At 31.3% G+C, this 27,074-nt stretch overlaps 2 protein-coding genes, 2 long non-coding RNA genes and 1 other non-coding gene across 7 annotated transcripts; 2 read left to right on the top strand and 3 right to left on the bottom strand.

The window, feature by feature from the left end:
* Positions 1-5,864: 5,864 nt before the first annotated feature.
* On the top strand, positions 5,865-7,161 carry LOC112756146 (uncharacterized). Its single transcript, XR_003179189.3, has 2 exons — positions 5,865-6,311; positions 6,567-7,161. It is a non-coding gene; the product is annotated as an uncharacterized lncRNA (long non-coding RNA).
* Positions 7,162-7,791: 630 nt separating this feature from the next.
* LOC112756145 (uncharacterized) lies at positions 7,792-11,099 on the bottom strand. Of its 2 annotated transcripts, XR_011862956.1 has the most exons (6): positions 10,675-10,964; positions 10,275-10,419; positions 9,012-9,186; positions 8,452-8,538; positions 8,257-8,354; positions 7,792-7,996 (listed from the first exon to the last, which is right to left on the bottom strand). It is a non-coding gene; the product is annotated as an uncharacterized lncRNA (long non-coding RNA). The 2 variants fall into 2 exon arrangements; XR_003179182.2 differs by lacking the exons at positions 7,792-7,996; positions 8,257-8,354; positions 8,452-8,538; positions 9,012-9,186 and having other exon boundaries at positions 10,095-10,419; positions 10,675-11,099.
* Positions 11,100-13,287: 2,188 nt separating this feature from the next.
* On the top strand, positions 13,288-19,199 carry LOC112756144 (UDP-glucuronate:xylan alpha-glucuronosyltransferase 2-like). 2 transcript variants are annotated; one of them, XM_025804601.3, is made up of 4 exons: positions 13,288-13,567; positions 13,792-14,452; positions 17,460-18,027; positions 18,561-19,199. In XM_025804601.3, exons 1-4 carry the CDS (start codon positions 13,364-13,366, stop codon positions 18,949-18,951), a joined length of 1,824 nt encoding a protein of 607 aa, XP_025660386.1. In that variant the 5' UTR covers positions 13,288-13,363; the 3' UTR covers positions 18,952-19,199. The 2 variants fall into 2 exon arrangements, with proteins under 2 accessions (XP_025660386.1, XP_025660387.1); XM_025804602.2 differs by having other exon boundaries at positions 13,405-13,572.
* Positions 15,667-15,739, bottom strand: TRNAR-CCU (transfer RNA arginine (anticodon CCU)). The gene has a single exon. It is a non-coding gene; the product is annotated as a tRNA-Arg (tRNA).
* A 3,520-nt stretch (positions 19,200-22,719) lies between the features above and the next one.
* Positions 22,720-24,018, bottom strand: LOC140173791 (uncharacterized). Its single transcript, XM_072198377.1, has one exon. The coding sequence runs from the start codon at positions 24,016-24,018 to the stop codon at positions 22,720-22,722; it is 1,299 nt and encodes a 432-aa protein (XP_072054478.1).
* Positions 24,019-27,074: the final 3,056 nt, after the last annotated feature.

Here is a 27,074-nt window from a genome sequence, read left to right as displayed (position 1 = left end):
TTACTCCGGAGGTACCCTCTCTGTGTTGGTCGTTGTCTTCATTGCCATTACCCATATCAAGGTTCTCTTGTTCAGAATCTGTTTCGGCATGGCCTTCTTCGTGGGATCTATCCGCCATCGAGGGATGATCTCGCGGGTCCCCGACAACGGCGCCAATGTTCCGGGGCTTACCTAGAACCGGATGGTGGTTGGGCTTGTCTGAGGCCCAAGCGCTGGAGGAGTGTGGTCTCCGATTTGGTTTACGTCTGGGAGCCGCCTCCGAGTTGTGTGTTCCAAGAGATGGGGGGTGGTACCTGCAAAGACACTCCGATGCCTAAGTCAGCATGAGGTTAAGCAGGTTTAGAATGTATTGGAACTTATAGATACCTGAGGGTGTCAGTGTATTTATAGTGGTGAGCCAATAACCACCGTTGGTGTAGTGCCGTATCTTTAGGGTGCTAACCGTCCCCATTATCTTGGGGAGGTTAAGATACGGCTTTATGAAGCGGTTAGAGAGATTTTCGGGGCGGTTACTCATTTGAATGAGTGTTTATCTGCCAGCTAATCTCTTACCCGACTTCTTCAGATCAGGTCGTGGTTGATACCGACTTCTTATGTGAAGGTCGGTATTTGTCTAGGCGTAACCCTTCAGGTTAGGCCTTTTATTTGGACCTGGGCCTTTGCATTGGGTCAGGGTATGAACATTATTATTATTATTATTATTATTATTATTATTATTATTATTATTATTATTATTATTATTATTTTAGTTTTTCTTCCCGTATAGATGGAGGCTGTAATATAACTATTAAAAAAAAAAGGATGTGGCAGCTTATCATTTTACTTAGAAATGTCAGATTCTCATTATTAGTGTTTAATTTGCAAAGATTTCGTATTAAATAAGTTCCAACAAATTTTATTTATTTATTGATTTATTTTTATTAGAAAATGATAGAAATTAATACTTTTATCAATATTAACTAATATTTTGAGTTAATATTTATTTTTATACTATTAGAATTTAAAATTTAAAATTTATGATTAAAAATTTAATCTTTTAATATTTAGAGTTAATAAAAAATAATAAATTTTATTAGTAATGTAGTATTATTTTCTAATAAATTACTCTTTATTTATATGAATGATTATATCTCTTTACATAGATTTTTTTTATTATTCTTATACTGTAATTTGATTTTCATAATCAATAAAGATTGAATTCTAAATTTTTGAGTCTAAATTCCGATCTTATATTATAAAACTATTTTTAAAAAAAAAAAGTTAAACTAATAAAAAAAGACACATCAATATAATTATATCTCTAATACAATATATATATAAAGAATGATTCAAATATTTGTAATTGGTTTAATTTGATCCATACAAATAATCAAGAATTATTTTCTAGGTCATTAATAAGTGAGTAAAATTGAAAAATAAGAGTATATTTATTGTTGTTGAATTAATCACTTTTATCAAAAAAATAAGTCTCATCACTAAATAATTTATTTTTTAATTTTTTTATATTTTAGATGATCTAAACTACTCGTTAAGATAATTAATTTACTTGAGCTTTTGTGCTAGTGAAGTTTTATTTACTTTATTTATTCTGATTCTCATCCGGTCCATTAACTTATGTGTGATTCTCTCATAAGATCAGTTTGCGGCAATTATCTTATCTATCGTTAGTAATATCTTATTATATATTATCTTGTAAATGACTCTAATAATAAAAGGGAGGGATAAACAAGTCATCAGAAAAAATAAACACTACATACATTAATAATTTATATATATGGTAATTCATTGGAATCTATATCCGATTCACGAGATTAATTCCTAATTAACTCTGTGCTAGGAATTCAAAAAAAAAAACGTTTTTATTAATCATATCTCCTAGATTCTTTAACCACGTGTATCATACATGTAATGGATTTTCAAGTTGATATCTAATAAAGGTGAAAGTTACAAGCAAATCGCAAAAATTGCTATGAAGCTAAGCAACATACATTTCACCATATGAGAAATATATATACCGCACAAAATAGTATATATATATATATATTTTTTTTTCTCTTTTATAAAATTAATCATACTCCGTAGGATTTGTGAGATATGCACCACAAAATGAAAACTAAAGAATATTAATGTAAGAAAATTTATTATGAAATAAAATTAGAATTTATTAGTAGAACGGTTTCGCTACGTTACCAACAGCATATCTGCTAATTTTTACCAATTCTTATTTATAATTGTGTTTTATAGAAATGTGTTTGTGGATGTGTCTAATAAAAATGTCTTTTTTATAATTGTGTTTAATAGAAGTGTCTTTATAGATATATTTTCTGGATGTGTCTCTTTATATATGTATTTAAAATATATTAATTATTAGACACATCTACGAACACACTTCTATGAAACACAAATATAAATAAGAGTTGGCAGAAGTTAACGGATAATATGTTGGTACCCTATATTTTTTTTTAGTAGAATTATCAAACAGGTGGACTGACAGACTCAGATCAATCATGTCTTTGACTCTTTGTTATGAATAGCGAGCCAAAATTAAAAAAATAAAGTGTTGATCTATTTTTATAACGAAAAGAAATATTGGCTCGATTCGATTTTTCTGAACTAAGATCGTCAAACGGGATGGATCGTTTGACTTGAGGAAATATAAAGAAGTAACGGAGTATTTATATAATGTATATAATAGAATTTTTTTTTTGTTGTTTACGATATTTTTAATCTAATAGGTTAAGAATTAATTTGTCGACCAACTCAAGTTGGTTTGTACAATGGGATTTAGGAATATTTGATTTAGTAGAATATCATATGTTTATTTTTTCTGGTATCCAAATAGTTATTTTGGATAGTATATATGGATGTATTGTGTTTAAAAAATTAGTAGTATTTTATTTTGAATGTTTATTTTTTAACTCATATTAGGTCAAATAAATAATTCATTGTATACATTATATAAATATTCTATTAATTTTTTAGTGCAATTTTTTTATTTTTATATTTAAAAAATTAAATAAAAAAAACTTTATTAACTCGCCGTCTTTAGTTCTTGATGAACATAAAATAAAAGAAGAAAATTTAAAAAGTAACGAAGCATGCATGGAAACCATTATTATTGGATTCAGAGATAAATACGAATCCATAACAAATAGTATCCAAATGTCCAATCATCAAAGTGGGTGTTAATAATGTGTTATTATTTGCAGTTATTTTCGGAGATAAAGAATGAAATTCCATCTTATTCCCTAAGGCTATGTTCTCTCAATTATTATATATTAGGACTTGTTAGGATTATTCTCTCTGAAATAGCAGTATACGCATGTCCAATTCTGAATATTTCAAGTTGAAAGCTCATTTTGACTTGGTCAAATATTAAACAACAAATTGTTGCAGCATGCACTTGAATTTCCTTGAAGTGTCAATTAATAAATTGTATCATTGAGTAACTGAGAAAATGATTTTTGCATTATATATAAACTTTTTATTACGTATAGTCTATTGATTAGATTCTGTGTTTAGATGATTTTTTGAATAGCAAGTTAAAAAACTTTAGTAATTTTATTAAGATAACAATACACGATTAATTATTTAAATAAAATTGTATATGACATTAAATTCTTACTTTTAATGCTAGAAATAAAAAATATATATAAGAAATAGGATTTAGTAAATATGTGCAATGTGCTATAAAAGCACATAATAAGCTTACTATTAGTAAAAAAATTTAAATTTTTTTATTTAATAAATATAAAATAAATATCAATGATTATCAGTAACTAAGAAAAGGGGTGAATCTTAACCTCTTTTTTTGTTGACTATTAATTTAATTTTACGAAGAGAACTTGAGGAGATATTTTTATTTTTGTCTCCTATCGAATTAGGAGACATTTTCTTTTCATCTCCTAAATTTCAGAAACAAAGATAGAGCATAGAATAAAAAATTACACACAGATGTATTCTGATTCAGCTACTCAGTGTAATGTAGCCTACATTCAGTCTCCATCACAACTGTGACAGAATTTCACTCTTTTTTAATGTATTACAATCACCAATTCTCCCTAAGATCTACCCAATTCTATTTGGGACAAATTCAGATTCTAACCCAATTTGAATTTGAGTAGGACTCGACTTAGCTTTCAACAAAAAAGTGTTAACCTAACTTGTAAGAAAATTCTCTCAGGATCATGACACAAAACAGAAATAGATACAAAGAACTTATGAAATAACTATATAGCTTTTTCTCTAAGTTTAACTCACTACCTTTTTTTCTCTCATTTACTTTTTCTTACAAATCCCACCATGTTTGTCTTTTTCAATAAGACTCAAACAGATTAAATTGAGAAAAAGAACTACAACATGAAAACCATGAAGGAGAAGAACTTAGAACAGTTTAGGTAGCTATGAGAACCGAATCCAGTGCTCTATTCCACTCACTTGCCTTCAACCCTTGACCGTTCATCCTTATTATAGAAGAGTGAACATTTCAAGGTTGAAGCAATTTCAACTTCTTTACTATCTTCTTCTCTAGCATCAGATTTTGTAGCAGCGTCATCAGAACAAAGAGAGAAAGAAGGCCGAATCTTTCTCTTTGATCTTGATCGGGAATCTTTTCAATTGGCCCCAAATTTTGTTTTGGACCGTGAACTTGTCACTGAGCTTGTTTGACTTCACTATCTCCATGGTTGCTTGATTTGTGTTTGAGGCTCAGCACATTTTTTCATGATTTGTTGGTGTAGCTTAAATGAGGAAATCAACTTTTGAAATGTTCTGATTGGATGCAATCTTTTCTTTTGTTGTGGACTGAAATTTGCTTGAACTTAGTAAAAAAATTTTTGTTCTTCGCCGAACTCTAGCCTCAGATCTTTTTCTTTTCTTCTTTTTTGGTTTAGTGACTTATTGTAATAGAATGAAAGAGAAAAGAGAGAAAAAAGAGATGTTAACTTTCGGTAAAAGTTAGAAAAAATTCAAAAGAATTAAACTTGGGGTTCAAATTTCTGAGTGGTGAATTTTGAAAGATTCACCGAATAAACATGGATCTTTTCTTTGAATTTATTTGTTTTTTTTCTTCCTCATACTTCAGCCATTCAATTTTTGCATCAGATTATTACTATAGCTAAATTGGAGTTGGTCAAAGTTTTAGTGTGTGGGCTTGTATTGATGGACCTTGATTATTTGTCCTTTGACTGATCTTGCTTAATTTATTTTTCTGTACACTCGAACAAAAATATCATATAACCAATTGATAAAAATTAATAATATTTGATTATCACTTAAAGTTAATTTTTCAAATTCAACAAATATATTAAAAATTTAAATTTTGTATATATTCAATAAAAACTTTCTCTATTTGTAATCTTAATGATAGATAAACCTTAAAACCTAAAAAAAATTATTGATTACAACTTTTAGTTTTTTCATCTAAGGATGTTTTATTTGGTATTGTGTACGACGGATTAATTAGGGCTCTCAGTTTGGTAATAACAACAATTATTCCACCCAATTAATGTCGTTAGGATGAGTGAAAGGTTATTGGTGGCCCAATTCCGAAAATTCAATCTGCTAGGAATTGAAGTTTGTAACAAAAAAAAGTTGGTGTTTGTTACGGTACGATCATAAATTCATACGTATCGATACAATTAAAATGTGGACAAATTAAAACACGACACGTGAATTATATTTTCCACGTCAATAATTAATTTTTCTTTTTTTAAATATATATTATATCAATTATTTTACTAAATTATCTTTATACTTTAATAAAAATAAAAAATATTTTTTATTTAATATTATAAAAGACTAAAATACCCTTTTTATATTAAACAAAAATTAATTCAAAAATCAAAATCAAAATACATCTCATTATTCATATACATTGAAAAATTACTTCATTGATCATGAACCCTAATCTAATCTCTCTCACCCCTGTTCATACAAAAAAAAAAACACATCTGAACAATTTTTTTCATCATTAAATATCAATCTACCAATAAAATACAACCTCATCCCTAATTCCTACCCGGACAGCAGCAGCCTATCCTCACCCTCTCTCTTCATCGTAGCCGCGCTCTCTCTCCGTCGTTCTTCACGCAAGCAGCCGCCTTGTTGTTCCCCATGCATCAACAGCTCATCGTGTCGTCCTCCACGTAGCAGCAACCCCGTATCACTCTCTAGCGTCGTGCCTTCCTCCACTCCTCCCTGCAATTGCCACTCTCTGTCTTCCGTTTGCAGCTGTTCAGCCCTGCCGTTTCCATCGTCTAGCCCCATAGTTTTCGTCGACACAGTCCCCTGCATCTAGAATGGAGCCTCAGGTAATTTGTAGTTCAGTTCCAGCGTTATCTGTCCTAACTTTTGGTTTTTTTATTTTTTGATCATTTGTTGTTTTTATAATTTTAATTATTTCTGGTTATGTTCACTATTCCAGTGTTCTCTCATGTAACTTTTGCGGTTGCTATTTCTTGATTATGTAATTTTAATTTATAGTTTGGTATTTAATTTGTGCTTGTTCTAATTTTAATGTTGTTGTAATTTTAATTTATGCTATTTTAATTTTAGTTTTAACATAGATGGTGATACACAGTTGAACCAAGGGAATGATGAAGATATGGTTTCAGGCTCCAGCAGCAAGCAGAGTTACAATTTTCAAGCTTCCAATGTTAATCCTAAGAGAGAAAAGTACCTCAGATACCGGACCAGACTTAATGTTGCAGAGTATGCTTGTTTTAGCTGTGTAATTTAGTTTTTATATATGTTTCAAAAATGCCAACCTATCCTAGATTCAAACCTTATATTTTCTTGGCTTCTTTCATGCGGTTTTAATGCATGTAATGTGAAATATACCTTCATCATTTGGTAAAGAATTAGGAAGTACATATTGAGGTTTGGTAACCATATCTAAGTTATCTTCATTCAATCCAAAGTTCATCATAAGAGGTGCTCTGTAATTTTAGCTTTAGGTTGGTATAGTTACTCTTTTCCTCCATACAATTTACTTTTCCTATTTTTGTTGGGAGAAAGAAAAAGAGAATGATGATAACTTGATTTGAGAAGGGATTAGTTATATGTAGGTCAGGGAAAGGTGGTTTTTCTATCTTTCTTATTTTTTAATGTATATGCTAAACTAAATGTACTATAAATATCAACTTAATTTTGGTTCTTTAACTGCTGCCAAAGCTGTTACGATGCCAAAACTGCAAAGCTGTAAATTTAAACAAAAAGATGTAACATTTCTAATGCATTCAAGTTTATTACATGAATTTATAAAGACCTCTGTAATATCGTTATTCATTAATAAAATCTGTTATTAAACACAATCTTGATAAAGTGTCTCCTTGTTGAAGAAAATATTAGGTCGGGGCTTTGAGTGTTTGATCGCTTGTGGATTCTGCTGGGAATGTCAAGCTTACTAGTTCCTCTTTTGAATATTATGTGATTTGTTGAACTACACGTCTAGTCTAATAATTGATTTTTTTTTGTTCAAACATTTCATGAAGATGATCATACTTTTACTAAATTAATAATTTAAGTTTTACAATTTTGTGATCATAGTCGAATAATATGCACTTCGGTATGGATTAATTTGATGTAATTGACCCCAATTTTCATTACCATATTGTTACTAGGATGATAATTCTTTTTCTTTTTGGGTTGATTATGCGGTCACTATAAATCTGCAGTTGGGGAGTGGTTCAATGGTGGATTGGGCTGAAATTTTGATAGCAAATTCTGGATGTAATTTTTCGTTCTGAATGATTGGAGGATTAAGATAAGATTTGGAGGGTGAGATATGGCTTGCGTGCACAAAGTAATTTTGTAAATTTTTCATATTTTTCATAATTACAAGCTTATAACACATAACATTCTTTCGAGTTCTCAGCCTTCACCCAGTCTGATGATTCCTCAGAAGATTGAACCTCTTCCATTGCTCTTGGCCATTACAGAATCAAGCCTTTCTTGCAAGCATGTAAGCTCTCTTGCCAGAGATTTTCTTGTTTCCCTGAAATTTGGATGCAAGCCCTAGTATATAACATTGATCAAGGACAAGGAAGCTAACTAAGACTCTAAATAATCCTCCTAATGCATATGTATCTAATCATTTACAAATCACAATTATCGCATGTGATTGTAATGTAAAGCCATTGATAAAAAAATAGTGAAACAAATACATACTTGATGCAACATTTTATTACCAAATCAAGGTATATTGAAAAGAAATTGCTGATTTGATATTATGTAAACAGCATCAGTAACACATACTTGAATAGTATCCAACTTCCGCATGAGCCTCATTATATTCTCTCCAAGTGCGATCCTCTGCTTCTCATCATTTTGTAGATCAGAAGAGTGCTCAAACGCTTGAAATAGAAGCTTTGATATTAGTCAACTCCTTACTGACTTTGCTGCTACAATACAGAGAATGAGAGACACTATAATAGCATAATAACAACTAACCTATTGCTAATTTTTCATTCTCTTCACTAAAAAAGGCATCACTGAATTCTTTGCTGCCGGTTCAAGAGTAAGACAGACTGCTTCCACCTGAATATGTGACATATATTGATCCCATTCTCATGAGTTTAGCATGTCAGTTAGTTAGTTAGAGGAAAGATATCTTGTTTGTAATTCAATTTCAAACAAATCCAATGTAACATCCATCCTAAGGTGTAATGCAAGTTTATGGTTACCTTGATTTATATGCACTTCATCACAAAATGATGCTATGACTTTTCCACTAATTAATGAAACTAATAATGCAACAGCATTTACTAATATACCTTTAAAATTAAATAATTTTATTTTATAGTACTCATTTGTATTCTAGTATTTTTGTGTGTATCACACATTTTAAATCTAGTATATTGTATATTAAAGCAAAGTTACCGCAGCACATAAAACATCACTCAGAGGATCCTCCAAACCAAAAGCAGAGAAAGAAGAAGTAATTAATGAAAAATTGCAAAGAAGAATTCACGTAGTGATACTTCAGTGGTGTGCCTTTGACCATTTAATACCATTTTTCCAACTTCCCATAGCAAATTCTGGTGTTCATGTATGTCTTCTTCATATCAACATCAAGAAACATTCAAAGGCTATCCATCCCTAATCACTCAACTTTGCCTCCTTTTAATTTGTTAGACTTGGTTGAACTGCCATTGCCATTGCCATCGTCATCAAATATTTGCCAAGCTGTTATATCATGCATAAATAAATACATATTTTTGTTCCAAAAAATACACATAATCTTTTAATCAAAATGCGCACTTTTTAATTTACATACACAAATCCAAATGCATTATTAGTTAATTGTTGTGTTCATTTAGTAGAGATGACAGCCAAATGCCTTAGAGAAGCAATGATGTTGGAAGAAGAAGAGCTCAGAATTAAGACAAGACAATGAAGCTGTTGAAGTTGTTTGATATTTGAAGCTTCACCATGATTGCATGGCTGCATTTGTCACTGGAGTATGAAAATTGATAAAAATTTTGGAAACAGCAGCAGCCACTGATGTAATTGTTAGGTTAGCCTGTTTACATTACACCCTTTGAGTACGGCCTTTCACCAAACCTTGCATTATATATCATTGCTACTTTGATTTGATGCATTTGAGAGAGCTTTACTCATGGATGCTGTCATTAAGTGTGATACTATGCCAGCAATGATAATCAAAGCCGAAATCAATATGGTTATACTCATCATATACTAATCAGTATTTCTCTGTCAAATTTCTCTATTTGCCTCAATACAAACATTTTCATCAAGTATTTACTGTAAAGTGATGTTTGTTAGAAACAATTTTCAAAGGCAAAAATTAAAGAAAAGAAAAACTAGACCTTAAATCCTTAATTAATTAGGATTAGGAAAGTTAACATTGCAACATCAGTATCATTATTTTATTATGAATATGAACCATAAACGCGCGCTCATGAAACTAATCCCTTCTCAAATCAAGTTATCATCATTCTCTTTTTCTTTCTCCCAACAAAAATAGGAAAAGTAAATTATATGGAGGAGAGGAGTAACTATACCAATCTGAAGCTAAAATTACAGAGCACCTCTTCTGATGAACTTTGGATTGAATGAAGATAATTTAGATATGGTTACCAAACCTCAATATGTATTTCCTAATTCTTTACCAAAGGATGAAGGTATATTTCACATTACATGCATTAAAACCGCATGAAAGAAGCCAATAAAATATAAGGTTTGAATCTAGGATAGGTTGGCATTTTTGAAACATATATAAAAACTAAATTACACAGCTAAAACAAGCATACTCTGCAGCATTAAGTCTGGTCCGGTATCTGAGGTACTTTTCTCTCTTAGGATTAACATCGGAAGCTTGAAAATTGTAACTCTGCTTGCTGTTGGAGCCTGAAACCTTATCTTCATCATCCCCTTGGTTCAACTGTGTATCACCATCTATGTTAAAACTAAAATTAGAATAGCATAAATTAAAATTACAACAACACTAAAATTAGAACAAGCTGAAATTAAATACCAAACCACAAATTAAAATTACATAATCAAGAAATAACAACAGCAAAAATTACATGAGAGAACACTGGAATGGTGAACATAACCACAAATAATTAAAATTATAAAAACAACAAATGATCAAAAAATAAAAAAACCAAAAGTTAGAACAGAGAACGCTGGAACTGAACTGCAAATTACCTGAGGCTCCATTCTAGATGCAGGGGACTGTGTCGACGAAAACTATGGGGCTAGACGACGGAAACGGCAGGGCTGAACAGCTGCAAACGGAAGACAGAGAGTGGCAATTGCAGGGAGGAGTGGAGGAAGGCACGACGCTAGAGAGTGATACAGGGTTGCTGCTACGTGGAGGACGACACGATGAGCTGTTGATGCATGGGGAACGACAAGGCGGCTGCTTGCGTGAAGAACGACGGAGAGAGAGTGCAGCTACGATGAAGAGAGAGGGTGAGGATAGGCTGCTGCTGTCCGGATAGGAATTAGGAATAAGGTTGTATTTTATTGGTAGATTGATATTTAATGATGAAAAAAAATTGTTCAGATGTGTTTTTTTTTGTATGAACAGGGGTGAGAGAGATTAGATTAGGGTTCATGATCAATGAAGTAATTTTTTAATATATATGAATAATGAGATGTATTTTGATTTTGATTTTTAAATTAATTTTTGTTTAATATAAAAAGGGTATTTTAGTCTTTTATAATATTAAATAAAAAATATTTTTTATTTTTATTAAAGTATAAGGATAATTTTGTAAAATAATTGATATAATATATATTTAAAAAAAGAAAAATTAATTATTGACGTAGAAAATATAATCCACGTGTCGTGTTTTAATTTGTCCACATTTTAATTGTATCGATACGTATGAATTTATGATCGTATCGTAGTAAACGCCAAAAAAAGTTTGTTGTGTAAGAACTAAGAAGCTCAATTCTCAAAGATTAAAATTAGGGATGACAATTATTGATGGTAATAGACTATCTAGCATCTTATCTATCTTTTATAAAAAAGATGTAGCAACTTATCATGATATATATATAACCTCAAATAACATAATTGTCAAATGAAAAGATCACGATTTTCAGTAAGACATTTTAATAATAAAAATTACACTTAAACTGCTAGTTATTGCATTCTTTAATTTAGTTAAATAATAGAATAAGAGATTGAATTTTTTTTTTTTTTTGTGAGGGGTGGCTGTATTTGCACAGGGGAAATACTTGATAGAATAATTGTTTGTTTTTCAAAATCCACTTTTGTTGTATATATATAATGAATTTATCTTCATGCAAAAACAAATAAAAAATAATAGAACATAACAAAATCTTCTTATTTATTTATTTAGAAGAACCCATATTCAATATTAAATTTATAAAGTAGAAATGAATTTCTCTACTTGATGAAGTTCTTTTTTTTTTTTCTCTTTTCTTTTTTTGCTTTCTACTTAATTAATAATAAAGACTTACAACAATTGATTTGCCACATTATTTATCCATAAATAATGTACTAACTCCACCTGCATAGTTGACCATTGACCAAATTAGGTAATTTAATTGCTTAATAATTAAATTTTCAATGTAAATATGAGTTCATTGGTCCGTCCCACACTCTAGTTAGTCTAATCATCAAAACTCAAAAGGATAAAAATAATGGGGACAAAAATTGTGATAGTTCACCATTCCATATATTTAATTAGTTGTACCAGCAGTGTGGAAATTAAAACATGCCATGAAAATAATTTTTATTGTGACGTGCAACCTACGAACATATTTTATATGTCAATAATATAATGTACAAAATATATAATATAACCAAAAGTGGTTCATAATTATATATGAAGAATATTGGTAGATCTTTCAGATTATTGTTATTATTATCATATATATGTTAGTTCATGAGCACAAATAATTATAACCTTTCAATTATATATAGAGAAATTGACATGGCAACTGATCGATTAGGTTGTTGGACCTGCCCTTAACGCCATTGCACCAATTTTATAATAAAATTAGAATTTGCTTTTTTACTACTCTATCCCTATGATATGGTACAAAAATGATTAGTAGACAAGAGCATCCTATAATGACATTTTGGTCATTTTTTGGAAATTTGTTCACAAATTCATATTCTTGGTGCCATCCACCAACCTAAAATATAACTAAAGCAATTCATTTGTCTATAGCAAAAGGAAAATCCCCAACAAGAAAAGGACACATGGAACAAAATATATGGCCGCCATGGTCATCGTATCTTGATTTATGATTTACTCATAATTAATTTATTTTTCGCTGCGTTTATTTATTTATAGAGGCAGGACACTAAGATAGGAACACTAAAATACAAAATTGTATTTGATAAATGTGATATAGATAGAGATATTGTGTCTAGAAATATTAAATTAGTGTATTTTGTGTTCATCTTAATAGAAAAAATATAAAAACACTAATAAAAAACACAACTTATTTTTTATTTTTTATTTTTTATTTTATTAATTTTTTATAATTATATTTTTTTATTATTATATTTTTCTTCTCAAACTTTTTAGATAAAAAAAAATAAATTAAATTTTCATAATTTGTTCTAGTTTATCATCAAACAAAATATAAAAATATAAAATTTTGTATCTTTATCGTTTATATATTATTCTTAATGTCTTATCTTATCCTATTTTAAAAAACAACGGGGTCTTAATTAACAACTACTAACTCTCTAAATAATATAATCATTGCTTACTTGTACTAAGCATCATGATTAATTAGCTACTAGAAGTGGGGTATTACTTATTGTTTTTTCATATATATTGTCAAGTACTCATTTGGGGGATTATTATTGCATCTAACATTAATTTTTTTTTGTTGCTCCCTAAGGATGATGGAGGTTTCATCAAGTTTTCAAAAAGTGTTGAAAACATCACCTTCTAGAAAAAAAGCATTGGTGATTAGAATCAACTTGCTCTGTCTTGCAATGTTTCTCATAGTTTATGCAACACTTCTATTTCGTCCATCTTCTTCTATCTATTTTGAGAATGCAGCATCACTTGTCAAATGCTCCTTACGTGAATGCCATCACAAGGTAAGGTGAGCCTTGTACTCTTAACAAAAATTGTCACTTTTTATTTTTTTTTAAAAAAAAATTATAATTGAATTTGTGTATTCTGTTAGGCTGAATTTGTGAGTCGTGAGACTTCTTTATTGTTGTCATGGGCTAAGATGGAAGAGTGGTTTAACAGTCTTCTTAATCTAATCACATTTATGTATTTAGATAAATTTTAAAATAATTAATTTAAATATTTTTAGGCAGAAAAAAGCATAAAAATGAAAGCAGTGATGGAAGAGCCTCAAGTGAAAGCACCAAAGATGCCAAAGAAGAATGCAATGAAGATAGAGAAGCCTAGTTTCTTTGATCAAATTATGGGTAAAGGAGTGAAGAACATTGGTATGGTGAACTTTGATGAAGAAGAAGATGATGTTAGTGAATGGAACATGCAAGGTGAAAAAACAATCATCCCAATTCACTTTGAGAAGGTATCCTCCCAATTCAATTGGACAGATTTGTTCCCTGAATGGATCGACGAAGAAGAAGAGAGCGATGTTCCATCTTGTCCAGATATTCCCATGCCGGATTTCAATGTGCATCAAAACATGGACATAATTGTGGCGAAGTTGCCATGCAACAATAATAAAGAAGGGTGGGGTAGGAATGTTTATAGGCTACAAGTTCATCTAATTGTGGCAAATTTGGCTGCGAAGAATAAGGGTAAGAGGGATTATGGGAGATTGAAGACTAAGGTTGTTTTTTTAAGCAAGTGTAGGCCAATGTTGGAAATTTTTAGGTGCAATGATTTGGTTAAGAATGATGGTGATTGGTGGTACTATGAGCCTGATTTGAAGAGATTGGAGCAAAAGGTTTCATTGCCTGTTGGATCATGCAAGTTGGCTTTGCCTCTTTGGGAACAAGGTATGTATGTATTTTTTATTTTTAACCTTCAAAGTTTAATATCATGCATCTTCTTAGTTATTAGAGTAAATTGCATAGCTAGAAATATGGTTAAAGTTTAAGTTTACTAAGGTTTGAAAGAAAGCTAAGTAGTTAAATAAGTTCAAAGTTAATGTCCATTGGCCATTTCTTCAGCTAGAAGTTAAGAAATACTATCACTTACTAACAAAAGTTTTAACAATAAACTTCTCATTATTTTCAGGAAACTTTATATATATATTAAAAAGAATATAATTTTGATGTATTGACAGTATAAAATATTTTACACAGTTGTGCAATTATAATTGTTTTTTTAGATGATTATTCTGCGGTTAATATAAAAAATAATTATTTTTACTAATGTGATATTATGTGATTAGATATACATATAAAATAATTTTATATTGACACTGCATTAAAATTAAATTTTATTGAAAAATTGCTAGGCTTTGACCAACGTCCATTGGCTTAAATCTTGTATATCTTTTATTTTCCGATCCTCTCTAGCTTGATAGTAAAATTTCTTTTATATGGAAAGCACTCTAAACACTGCCAATTGTTAATCATCAATTTAGTTAAGGAAAGAGAAAGAGGGAGAAAGAAACATTATATTTTTCCTTTATTCGGCAAATTAAAGTATGTGCTTTCACGTATGAGTAATAATATAATAAGATATTCTAAAAACTGATCATCATACTTTTAAATATGAGTGATAATATAATAAGATATTCTAAAAACTGATCATCATACTTTTAAATATGAGTGATAATATAATAAGATATCTAAAAAATTATGAATTTTAATCGATTAATTATAAAGGAATGTTTGTTTTTAAAGACTATAACTGAGATTAAAAAATTAAGATTTAGTATTATATTTAATGATCAGATATTAAAATTAAAATTTTAGCTCATTTAATATCTTTAGAAAGTAAAAATAGAAAAGACTAAAATTTCTAAGACTAAATACTAAAATTTTATTTTTATATTTATTTTAAATTAAATATGATACTTAGATATAATTAAATTCAATATATTTTATTTTAAATACAATATAAAAGTTTAATTTAGTCTCTTCCAGTCTTCATTAGTTTGACAAAATTATATGAAAAATAAATAATATTATCAAGTATCTAAAAAGATATAAACTATTTCGTTAGAATGACAAAATTGTATGAAAAATATGGATATAATAATCGCGCCAGGTAGGGGTCGAACCTACGACTTTCTGCTTAGGAAACAGACGCTCTATCCACTGAGCTACAGGCGCTTGCTTGTATTTTTGCCGGCATCTATTTCAACTTTTTCTTATTATTTATAACTGACACGTGGATATGGCCAACCTCATCCATACTTTATTACATTTATCATTATTTTGTATGTAAGGTTCATGAAGTTGTTGAATTAGCTGATATCTCACATCATTCACAACTAATAATTTCGTTTAAATAAATTTTAAAAAGACAGATAGGTTATAATGTTGTACTACACACATTATTTCTAGTTAAAAAAAATTACATAATAGGAAACAAAAATTAGGTGGAATAGTCTATTATATATATATATGGTGAAGATTATTATGCCAATTGGAGAAGCGTAGTACTCCTCTAAGCATATAAACAATAATTTCTCTTCTGGTTCTTTTGGAGTTTAGCACTTTAATATTAGTTTATAGAAGTTTGTTAACGGAAGAATAATTCTAATTAGCATTTGTTTGATTTATTATAATTTTTTTTTAAGCTAAGAAATAAGTTATCAAGACAGTTTTCAACGAAAACATTTATTTGCGTCCATTGTGTGAAGCAGGATACAAAATTAACAGTTAAAAGAACACGAGTCAATTTCAAAACACATAAAGATTGATTTATAACCATTAGAGGACGTGAATAAGTGATTTATACATAAATCCCATTAAGGCATCACATTTTTTTTTTCAGCATTTCAAAAAATTTCATATAGTGAACTAGCGTAAAGATAAAGTTTTGTAGATTCAATTTCGTTCGATTGTTTGCATTGCAATTTATCAACATCTTTCTATCAAAGTTGTTAGTTAATTACCTTTTGGTTAGGGAACTGGAGGATGGTTAGACCCACACATTATTATTTTGTTTTGGCTGACTCACGCTATTGATAATTAAAATTTCCAAAATACCAAATGACCTTCAAGTGATATAATAATTAATCTTTATATATATCTGAAATTCTCTCATTAAAGTTACTATAATGTGTCACTAAACAACAACTAACCTACTGCATCCTTTTCTTCCTAATCTGATGAACTAAGCTAACCACTATAATTGATGGCTTCCTAACCCTTTTTAAAGTAAAACTAGTTAGTAGCAAATATAACTTTGTTTTTCTTTGTATGTCTCCCTAGTACGTATCACTTTTACTAAATGTTACTTTTTTATTTTTCTCTAAATTAAAAAAAAATATAGATAGACAATAAAAGAACTAAATAATGTGAACAATAGATATATCGGATGTTGATTTCATTAGGTGTACGGATGATTATTTTAATATTAAGATTTAGATGGTTAATTTGAAGGTGTAATGTGCTTTTATTGGTAGTTGTTCATATTGTTTAAGATGGTCATTGTTTACCTAACATTCTCCATAAAAAATTATGCTTTGTTTTAAACACCGAATTGAATGCATGAGTTTAAGTTTGATGCATTAATAGTAAGTGAAAATTCAGGTGTAATTGACTTCACGTGAAGTTGATACCTGAAAACTGTCAGATAATTTGACTGATTTGACTAAATTTTCATTTAAAGACTCTCGAATATCAGCTTTACATAGAGTTGACTTCACTTGAATTTTCATCTTAATAGTATTATAGAGTCGTCTAATCATATATATTATTTTAGATAACTATTCACGCAGTCAATATAAAATATAGTTATTTTTGTTAATACTATATTACATAATTGAATGTCCACGTAAAATTACAATTTTTTTTTCTAAAATAATATGCTTTTGGCTTATAGGGATTGACAAAGTGTATGACACGTCGAAGATTCAAAAAATGGTTACAAAGAATGCAAAAACAAAACGTGAGGCGTACGCTACAGTGCTTCACTCCTCCGACGACTATGTGTGTGGCGCAATAATGCTGGCACAAAGCCTCCTCAGAACGGGAACCAAGCGTGACCTAATCCTCCTTCTTGACAACTCCATCTCTGCTGCCAAGCGTCGTGCACTCTCCGCATCTGGGTGGAAGATCCGAATCATAACTCGGATTAGAAACCCAAAGGCGGAGAAACACTCCTACAACGAGTACAACTACAGTAAATTTCGGTTGTGGCAGTTAACAGACTATGACAAGGTTATTTTTATTGATGCTGACATTGTTGTTTTGAGGAACCTTGATGTTCTGTTTCATTTTCCACAAATGTCGGCCACTGGGAATGATCAGAGTATATTTAATTCTGGGATTATGGTGATTGAGCCTTCAAATTGCACATTTAATGTGCTGATGGAGAGTAGATATGATATTGTTTCATATAATGGTGGTGACCAAGGCTTCCTTAACGAGATTTTTGTCTGGTGGCACAGGTTTTTCTCCATAACCTAATCTATTTTCACGAAAAAAAAAAGTAACATATCAAAATTATGATTATTAAATACTACATTCTTCTTAAATTAATTACTTATTTTATTTTAATAAAAATATTATTCGTCTATCAAAATTAGTTACTAAAATATATATTTTATATTTTAATATGTATTTTATATTAATGACTAATTTTAATGTACTTATAATATAATTTTTATTTAAATATTTATATTTTTTAAAATAAATAAAAAATTTAAAATTTTTTGATATATTTAACTAAATTATCGTCTAAAAATTTTAAACTATTATTTTTATTATACAAAGACAGTTTTATATAAATAATTAGCTAGTATTAATGTTGAAGGCTTAAGTGATTCATCTGGTCTAGACGTGCATCATGACTCTTACAATGTAACTTTAGTTGAAGCTAGCTAAACTTTTTGTATACCAAAAAATTAAGAATATCGTACACTTGAGTTTTATAAATTAATTAATTAATTAAATTTTGTATGAATATATTTAATGAAAACAGGTTACCAAGGAGGGTGAACTACTTGAAGAATTTTTGGGCCAACACAACATTAGAAGCAAGCAAGAAGAACCATCTATTTGGGGCAGAGCCACCAAAGCTATACTCAATACACTACCTTGGATTAAAGCCATGGTATTGTTATAGGGACTATGATTGCAATTGGGACGTTGAGGACCAAAGGGTGTATGCTAGTGACGTGGCACATCATAAGTGGTGGCAGCTGCATGACCAAATGGACAAAAAGCTTCAACGCATGTGTAGGCTCACAAAACGACGTCGTACAAACCTCAATTGGGAGAGAAGAAAAGCTTCCAAATTAGGTTTGCCTGATCAACATTGGAAGATTAATATTACGGATCCCAGAAGATCTGGTTCACTTTTGATGAATTAATCATAATAAAAAAAATCAACTAGATAATTTAGTGAACCATCTTTTTTTTTTCTTAATTTTTTATTTTTATTTTATCTTTTTTTTTCTTTTTTTTATATCGATTTTCAAAGATATTGTTGAATATTGATTTTTTTTTTTATGTACACATAGTCATGTTGTATAAACAAGAGATAGAGACGAATGGGTTAAGTTAAACTTTATTTTACAAATTTAATAAAACTACTCTACTCATGAATTTAATATATTTATTTATATTCGTGTAGAGAGTTCTTCTTTATTTATTTATGCATATTTTTTATACCCTTTTAATATTCTTCTTTATGTATTTATTTTTATGTTTTTTTGCAAATATAGTAGATATGTATATTCTTTAAAATAAGATAAATATAAAAAAAGATATATAGTAGTATAAGACATTATTAATCAGTGGTTCTGTGGTTGCTTGGGGCAATTAATATTGTGAAAAAAAAATGATAATAAAAAGGATTTTTTTCTTGGGAAATTCAAGGATTTTTTAAAAAATAAGTTAAAGAAATACAAATGCATTCTCTTAAAAGGTTAACTCCTTAAATAACGTATTACTATCATATAGACATTGCAAGCTGAGTTGGGCAGACTCAACATTTAAGGAAAATAAATTAAAATGTTAAAATAAATACCACAAATTCATTATTTATATGGATAGTTTTGGTATTCGTTGGTCTGTGCATCACTTGGTCTTTTGTTAATCATATAATTAAAGAACACGGAAGCTTCAACAATGTTTAATTAATTGAATTGAGTCTATTTTCATGAATGTGGAGATGTATATATAAAAAAAAACCGGTGTTAGTTTGTCTGTAATAAAGCCAAAACATCTTGTTAAAATTGTGGCACTCATTTTTGTAGTATGCCAGTTTATCATCATTGTAAGAAATCATCATCCATTTGTTAATTGAGATATATGATAGCTCTACTAGTTAGTACTGTTTTTAGATGTTTATGTTTCTATATTCAAGAAGAAAATGAAACTATAACTATTTGATTCATAATGGAATATTCTAATTATACTAGGCTGGTTAAATGAATGCTTCATGTCAGCAAATTTTTTGTTTTTTAATTATCATTAAGATTTAGCTGTCATATACTTTAATCCACAAAATTACTATTAATAAAAAATATAAATGTTATATTTTAATAGATGTACAAAATTTGCATTGATGATTAGATTCTTACTATTATTATTGAATATTAAGGGACTGATTGGTTTGGGCATTTTTTTCATATGAAAATATCATTAATTGAACATTTTAAAAATATTTTTAACGAAAACATTTTTAAAAAACAATACAAAATTGAAAATAATATTTTTTGTATTTCATCTTTTTTAGTTAAAAATAATAAAAATATTTTTAATATAAAACATAGTATTTTCAGATAATAATCTCTTGAATCCTGATGTATTGTATTTTTTTTTTCAAAAGTAAAGTATTTTATTCAATTGGATAAAATAGATATTGTCCATTCCTAGGACAGCAGTACAGGAATTGGGGATCTCCCAAAAGCTCTTTAACGAGTAAAAACGCAAAAGCTTAGAAAAAAGAAGATGAAACACTCCAGTAGAAAATTAAGGTATGTGGCCTTGCATGTCTTGAAGAAGGTTGCTAGTTGAAGTAAGAATTTGTTCTATTCCTTCAGAATCATGTTCAAAGATGAGCCGGTTCCTTGATTTCCAGATTTGCCAACACATAATCGCCAACATCTGAAAGTCACGGTTGTTGCTTCTCCGCCTCTTGAGCTTGCCTACACTTTCCAACCACGTTCGCCAGAAGGAGAAGGACCCATCTCCACAAACTAACCCAGGTAATGAACTTCTATCCCAGGCCTCCTTTGATTTTTGGCAGAAGAATAAACAGTGACAAATGGTTTCTGGACTGAGATTGCAACGCCTACAGAGAGGGGATATTGTGTGGATGCAACGGTGGAGGTTCTCCAGAACCAGGAGCTTCTCGTGCAAACATCGCCAGAGGAAAAACTTGATTTTTGGAAGTAGGGGCATTTTCCAGAGCTCCACCCATGTGGCTTTGTGTTGCATCAATTTGGGGCAATAATCAATTGGAGAATGATAGAACAGGTAGGCAATTTGGTAGCCTGAGCTGACTTCATATTTTTCGCTTTTGGTTTTGGCCCAAAATAGATGATCATCACCTTCCTCAATTTTTATTAGTGAAATACGATTAGTCATGTCTGAAGAGAAAATACTGTTGATTAATTCCAGGTTCCATTGTTTGCTAGGCATGATTAGCTCATTCACCCATGCTACTTTTAAATTCTGATTGCTGATGACTGAGCTGTGTGAGACAAGGAAAGGTTGGGATGTAGCTACCCACGGATCCTGGGAAACGCGAATGCTGTTCCCATTGCCTACCCTCCAACATATGCCTTTTTCTAGAACTTTGCGGCCCTCTAAGAGACTTCTCCAGCCCCAAGAAGGTTGGTTTCCTGTCTCTGCTCTCATGATATTGCTGTAACGGTAGTACTTGCCTTTGAAAATTTTGGACAATAATGATTGAGGTTGTGTAGCTAGTTTCCAGCATTGTTTAGCAAGTAGCGCTAGGTTCTGAGCTCGCAGGTCTTTAAAACCAAGGCCACCCTCCTTCTTTGGTCTAGACATGGTGTCCCAACTAATCCACGCCATCTTTCTTTCTGTTCCTTTTTGCCCCACCAAAATTGGGTGAGAATACTGTGAATCTCGCAAATTAACGTATCTGGAAGCCTGAAGCAAGAGAGTGTGTAAATAGGAATGGCCTCCCCGACTGCCTTAATTAGTACATGTCTACCTGACGTAGATAGTAAATGTCGTTTCCACCCCTGGATCTTTTCTCTCACTTTTTCTTTAATAGCCCCAAATGTCTCTTTCTTCGACCGATTAACCGTTGAAGGGAGCCCCAAATACTTGTCCTGTGCTCCTATGTATCTAATGTTGAGCCTGTTAGCCAAGGCGGTTCTCATTTTCTCCGGGGTATTATTGCTAAAAAACACAGCTGATTTAGATAAGTTTACTTTCTGACCACTAAAGCTTTCATATAGAGTAAGGATCTTCAGGATATTATAACATCCGTCCTCCGAGGCCCTACTAAATAGGATAGAGTCGTCTGCGAAGAGTAGATGATTGATAGGAGGGCATCTTCTATTGATCTGGATACCAGAGATAAGACGGTTTTGCTCTGCCTTGTTCAGCAGAAAGGATAAACCTTCTGCACAAAATAGAAAAAGATATGGTGATAGAGGGTCTCCTTGTCGGATTCCTCTATTTGGCTTAAAAAAAACCAAAGGGTTGACATTCAACAACAACAGAGTAAGAAACTGTAGTCACCACCTCCTGAATCCAACCTATCCATCTAGGATCAAATCCTAACTTTCGAAGCATGAACCATAAAAGATGCCATTCCACTCTATCGTAGGCCTTACTCATATCAAGCTTTACGACCATTTCAGTATTCAAGCCCGTCTTCTTAGTTTTCAAGTAATGCATACATTTATGAGCTATAAATATATTATCACTAATTAGTCTTCCTTTTAAGAAAGCACTTTGATTAGGACTAATTAGTTTATTCATGATACTATGTAGCTGATGAACAATCACTTTAGAAATAAATTTATAAACCACAGAGGATAAGCTAATCGGCCTGACCTGTGTCATGTTGATAGCATTCGGAACCTTTGGGATTAAACAGATCTGTGTGTGGTTGAAACTTCTAAGTATCCTACCTCCAATAAAGAAGCTTCTCACCGCTCGAAACACATCCCCAGCCACAATGTTCCAGTAGTAATGGAAGAACTTTGCTGTGAACCCATCATCACCGGGTGCACTTTCAGAGTGCACACTAAACACAGCCGTTTGACTTCATCTAGAGAAACTGGCCGTAGTAATCTTCTATTCATGGCTAAAGAAACTTTGGGAAGAAAGTCTTCAAATTCCCCCTCCGGATCAGTTGAGTTGGTAGAAGAAAATATATCTCTAAAATAGTCTTCTGCAACTAAGGCTATATCAGCTCGAGAGGTAGCAAAGCTCCGATCATTCCGTTCCAATTTCCAGATTTTATTACGCCGAACCCGGGATTGAAATGATTGGTGGACGAATTTAGTGTTCTTATCCCCTTCCTTCAGCCATTTTATCCGAGACTTCTCTTTCCAGTAGCTCTCCTCCCTACCATAAGCGTTCTCCAGCATGTTTTCCAGCTCCTCAACCTCAATTCCTCCATTAATTCCTGTCTCTCTAAGCTCTTCTATTTTTTTGAGAATCTCCTCTATTTCAGCTTTAGAGTTGGATTTGGATGTTTTCTGCCATTGCACAAGACGATGTCTGCAGAGTTTCAGTTTTTGAGCTAAAACAAACATCGCTGAACCTTCAACATAGGAGTTCCATGCCTCGGTAATAACCCCTCTAACCGCCTCGACCCCACACCACCTCTGTTGGAACTTAAACCTGCGTTTAGATCTCTCAACTTGAAGACTGGTATCCAATAATAAAAGGGCATGATCAGATCCATTTTCCTGCATCCTAGTCACTGTATTAGTAGGAAACATGTGCAGCCAGCTGTTGCTTACCAAAATACGGTCTAGTCTTTCTAAAATCTGCTCTTCTCCTCTCCTTTTATTGGACCAAGTGAAATTCCTACCCACCATACCAAGATCCATCAAGCTACTTCCATCAATAAAGTTATTAAAATCTGAAATAGAGGACCAAGATTTCAACCCTCCACCCCTTTTCTCCTCCTGACTAGCAATGGTATTGAAATCTCCCATCACAATCATTTCATTTTGCATTTTCTGTATAGTAGCTGACAGCTCATGGAATTGACCAGCCCTAACTTGTTCATTTGTGTTAAGATAAACACCAATTAAACCCCAATTCAGTCTATTAGACAAGTCTTTGACCGTGACAGCAATGTAGTACTCTTTCTCTGAGACGATTTGCACTTTCACCCCTTCCTTCCAAGCCAAGACTAAACCTCCCGCTACCCCAATCGGGCTCACAATTCTCCAAGACTCAAACCTGCATACCCGTAGCGTCCTTTCCACCATTCGAGGTTGATTCTTAGTTTCACAAATGAATACCACTTCGGGGGAGTGGGATCGACAAATCCCTTTAAGGTTTTGGACTATCAGGGGTCTCCCCAAACCCCGACAGTTCCAACTTAAGATCTTCATGAGGTTTTGGGTGCCAATTGACGGCTGGCACCCTCCACCTCCTTATTACCACCTGAGGCTTCCTCCAAACAGGGCTTCTTTGAGCTGCCACTATTCTCCTTACCAATATACCCCCTTTTATAGACAGTGTAGGTCTCTCCATGGCTCCCCATTTGCCTAGCAAGTTGTTTGATACTTTGCTTTCATCCTCTGTCCTCCTTAGCCTCGCTCATAGTAATCATATTCTTTTCACTATTCATTGGGATGGGTCTGTCCTGCAGAATATCACTTGTAACGGTACCCGCCGGAGCCTTCCAAGCGTCTGCTAGGAAACCATTCCCTTCCTCTGCAGTCATTAAATTATGAGTGGTGGTTTTCCTCACCTGTTCCTTATCCCCTTTTATATTTAAATCAGCAAAATTCTCCAGTAGCCAAGAGGGAGCTGGTTTCTTCCTTGGTTTAGGGGTGGAAGAACCAGGAGCTCTGGCATAAGAGGAGTTTGAATTCGATTTACTCTCAATCCTCCTTCCTACTTGATCTGCCTTCACCCATTCTCCAATAGCTTCTCCTATAATACCGTTACTCGCAGAGTCATCCAACAGCTGTTGACAATGTTTGGAATCATGTCCTAGAAGCGCGCAGTAGGTGCAAAATGTTCTTAGCCTTTGATATCGAAGCCCTACTTCGATCAATTTTTGATTTGATCTAGTGATCTTCATCGAATCCCTCAACCTCCTATCCCCTTCTATCTCCACATTGGCTTTAATGATTCGAGTTTCTTTCCCTCGCACCTCATATAATCCAACATCAACAACGCTTCCAATCTTCATACCAAGTTTACGTCCAACTTCAATTGTTTTAAACTGTTCTGGCAAGCCCCATATTTGGACCCAAATTGAAAAAGTAGATATAGCATTTTTGCCTTCCATCGGATCTTCCTTCCATCTCACAACATGGAGGATAAAGTTCTTAAATAGCCAAGGGAAACCTCGTTCAACTCGTGCAACGTCTGTATCCTTATAAAAAAAGAACTGAAATTGATTCTTGCCTTTGTCTACGACTCTCAATCCTTCCGGTCTATCCCATATTGCAGTCATAGCCCCTTCCATTGTGCCTGTTGAAAAGGTGCGATCAGCAAATATTCTCCCATTCAAACTCTTTAGGCATGCGTGCAAACCTTCAGAGATGTCTTCCTCTTCAAGCACCACCACCTCCTCTGTGTTCTCCTTGTCTTCTTCTACTGTATGTTGTTGATTACCTCCTAATGTATCCATACTGATAGAATAAAGAATGAGAAAATGTTTGGTGTATTGTGATTGTAATTATCAATTGTGTTGGTGAAACCCTATGGGCGATGTTAAGAAACCCTAGCAAAGCACGAAAAAACCCTAACAGGGCACTTGAACATGATTTATTGTATTCGATTAAATTTGATTTCTTTATAAATATCTGACTTTGCCAATTATTTTTTACTAATTGTTTACTTGCCGCTAGTTTTTTTTATTCAAGGTAAAAAAGGTCCATAAAATTTTGTTTGACTTATATTAAATTTTTACTATTTTTGTAAATTAAATTAGAATATTAAATAATATAAAGTTTATTTTTTTTAATTTCAAACTTTTTTGTCTTTAATGTCTTTTAAATTATTTTGGTATTTTTTAAAATTTTTGTGCTGGTGTACTTTTCATTCATAAAAATATGATATTTTTTTGGTATATTATTTATTTTTTCTGTTGGCATATGTTTTGATCTTTTTTATTTAATTTGAAGAAAAATATGAGTGAAATTGACTAAGGGCATAAAGATACCAATATAAAAAATTATGTGTACTCTTATTTAATATAATCCCGGTTCGGTACTCCCATTTCAAAGTCAAATTCTACTTCAATTTTATATACTTTATTTTGTATACATTCAGCTATTTTTTTTTATTTCAAACTTTTTTATATCTTTAATGTCTTTTAAATTGTTTTGGTATTTTTTTAAAATTTTTGTACTAGTATAGTCTTCAGATTATGAGAATATGATAATTTTTTTGTTAGTATATTATTTATTTTTTTTGTTGATATATGTTTTGGTGTTTTTTATTTAATTAGAAGAAAAATATGATTGGTATTACCTAAGGACATAAAAATATCAATATAAAGAATTATATGTACTCTTATGTATTCTTATTCAATATAATCTCTTTTTTCAATTTGTACTTCCATCTAAAAGTTAAATTTAAACATATTCTTATTGGGCCACACTATAGTAAGTTGATACAGATTTACGTCAGCGCAGTGACTTACTTGATTTATCCTTAACTAATATTTTATAGTTTGGTTGATCGTCTATCTTTATCTACCAGCGATGGATTGGAGCTCCATTTTGAAATCTCCGATGATGATGATGATGATGATGCCATTGCGGATGAGAGTGTTGGTTCGTGTTGAAGAAAGTGTATGATGATGATGATGATAAAAAGAGTGTGAATTCCTCTTGAAGAAAGTGTTTGGTCACACTATGGTACAAAGATAAATTGATATAGATTTACAGATATTATGGATTTTTTTTTCGGACTTAAACATTTTATGGCTTAAAAGAATATAGTGTTTTGGCTCTGTTATTACACAAGCTCAGCTTTATACATAGTTGGACTGAGTTTTTGACTTGTGAATTTTGTTAAGTGAAATTCATTAAAAAAAAATTTAATAGCCTAACTCTGCAGGAACATTTTTTTGTTGTTTTGTGTATATTGCAGAGTTTTGATTCACCACCTTTTTATCAAGAAATTGTAATATAATATGTAAATAAAATTTTGTATTTACAGAATTATTGTGCTGTTTATATTATTTATTTATGTAGTAATAGTAATGTTTAACTTTATAGAATAAATTTGTTAAGAGAATAAAATACGTACTCCACGTGCTCTTGATAAACACTAATTTGTTACATTTGTGGGATAATTT

Source organism: Arachis hypogaea, chromosome 6, assembly GCF_003086295.3.
Source record: "Arachis hypogaea cultivar Tifrunner chromosome 6, arahy.Tifrunner.gnm2.J5K5, whole genome shotgun sequence".
NCBI lineage: Eukaryota > Viridiplantae > Streptophyta > Magnoliopsida > Fabales > Fabaceae > Arachis > Arachis hypogaea.
This window is presented reverse-complemented; position numbering and strand designations above follow the sequence as displayed.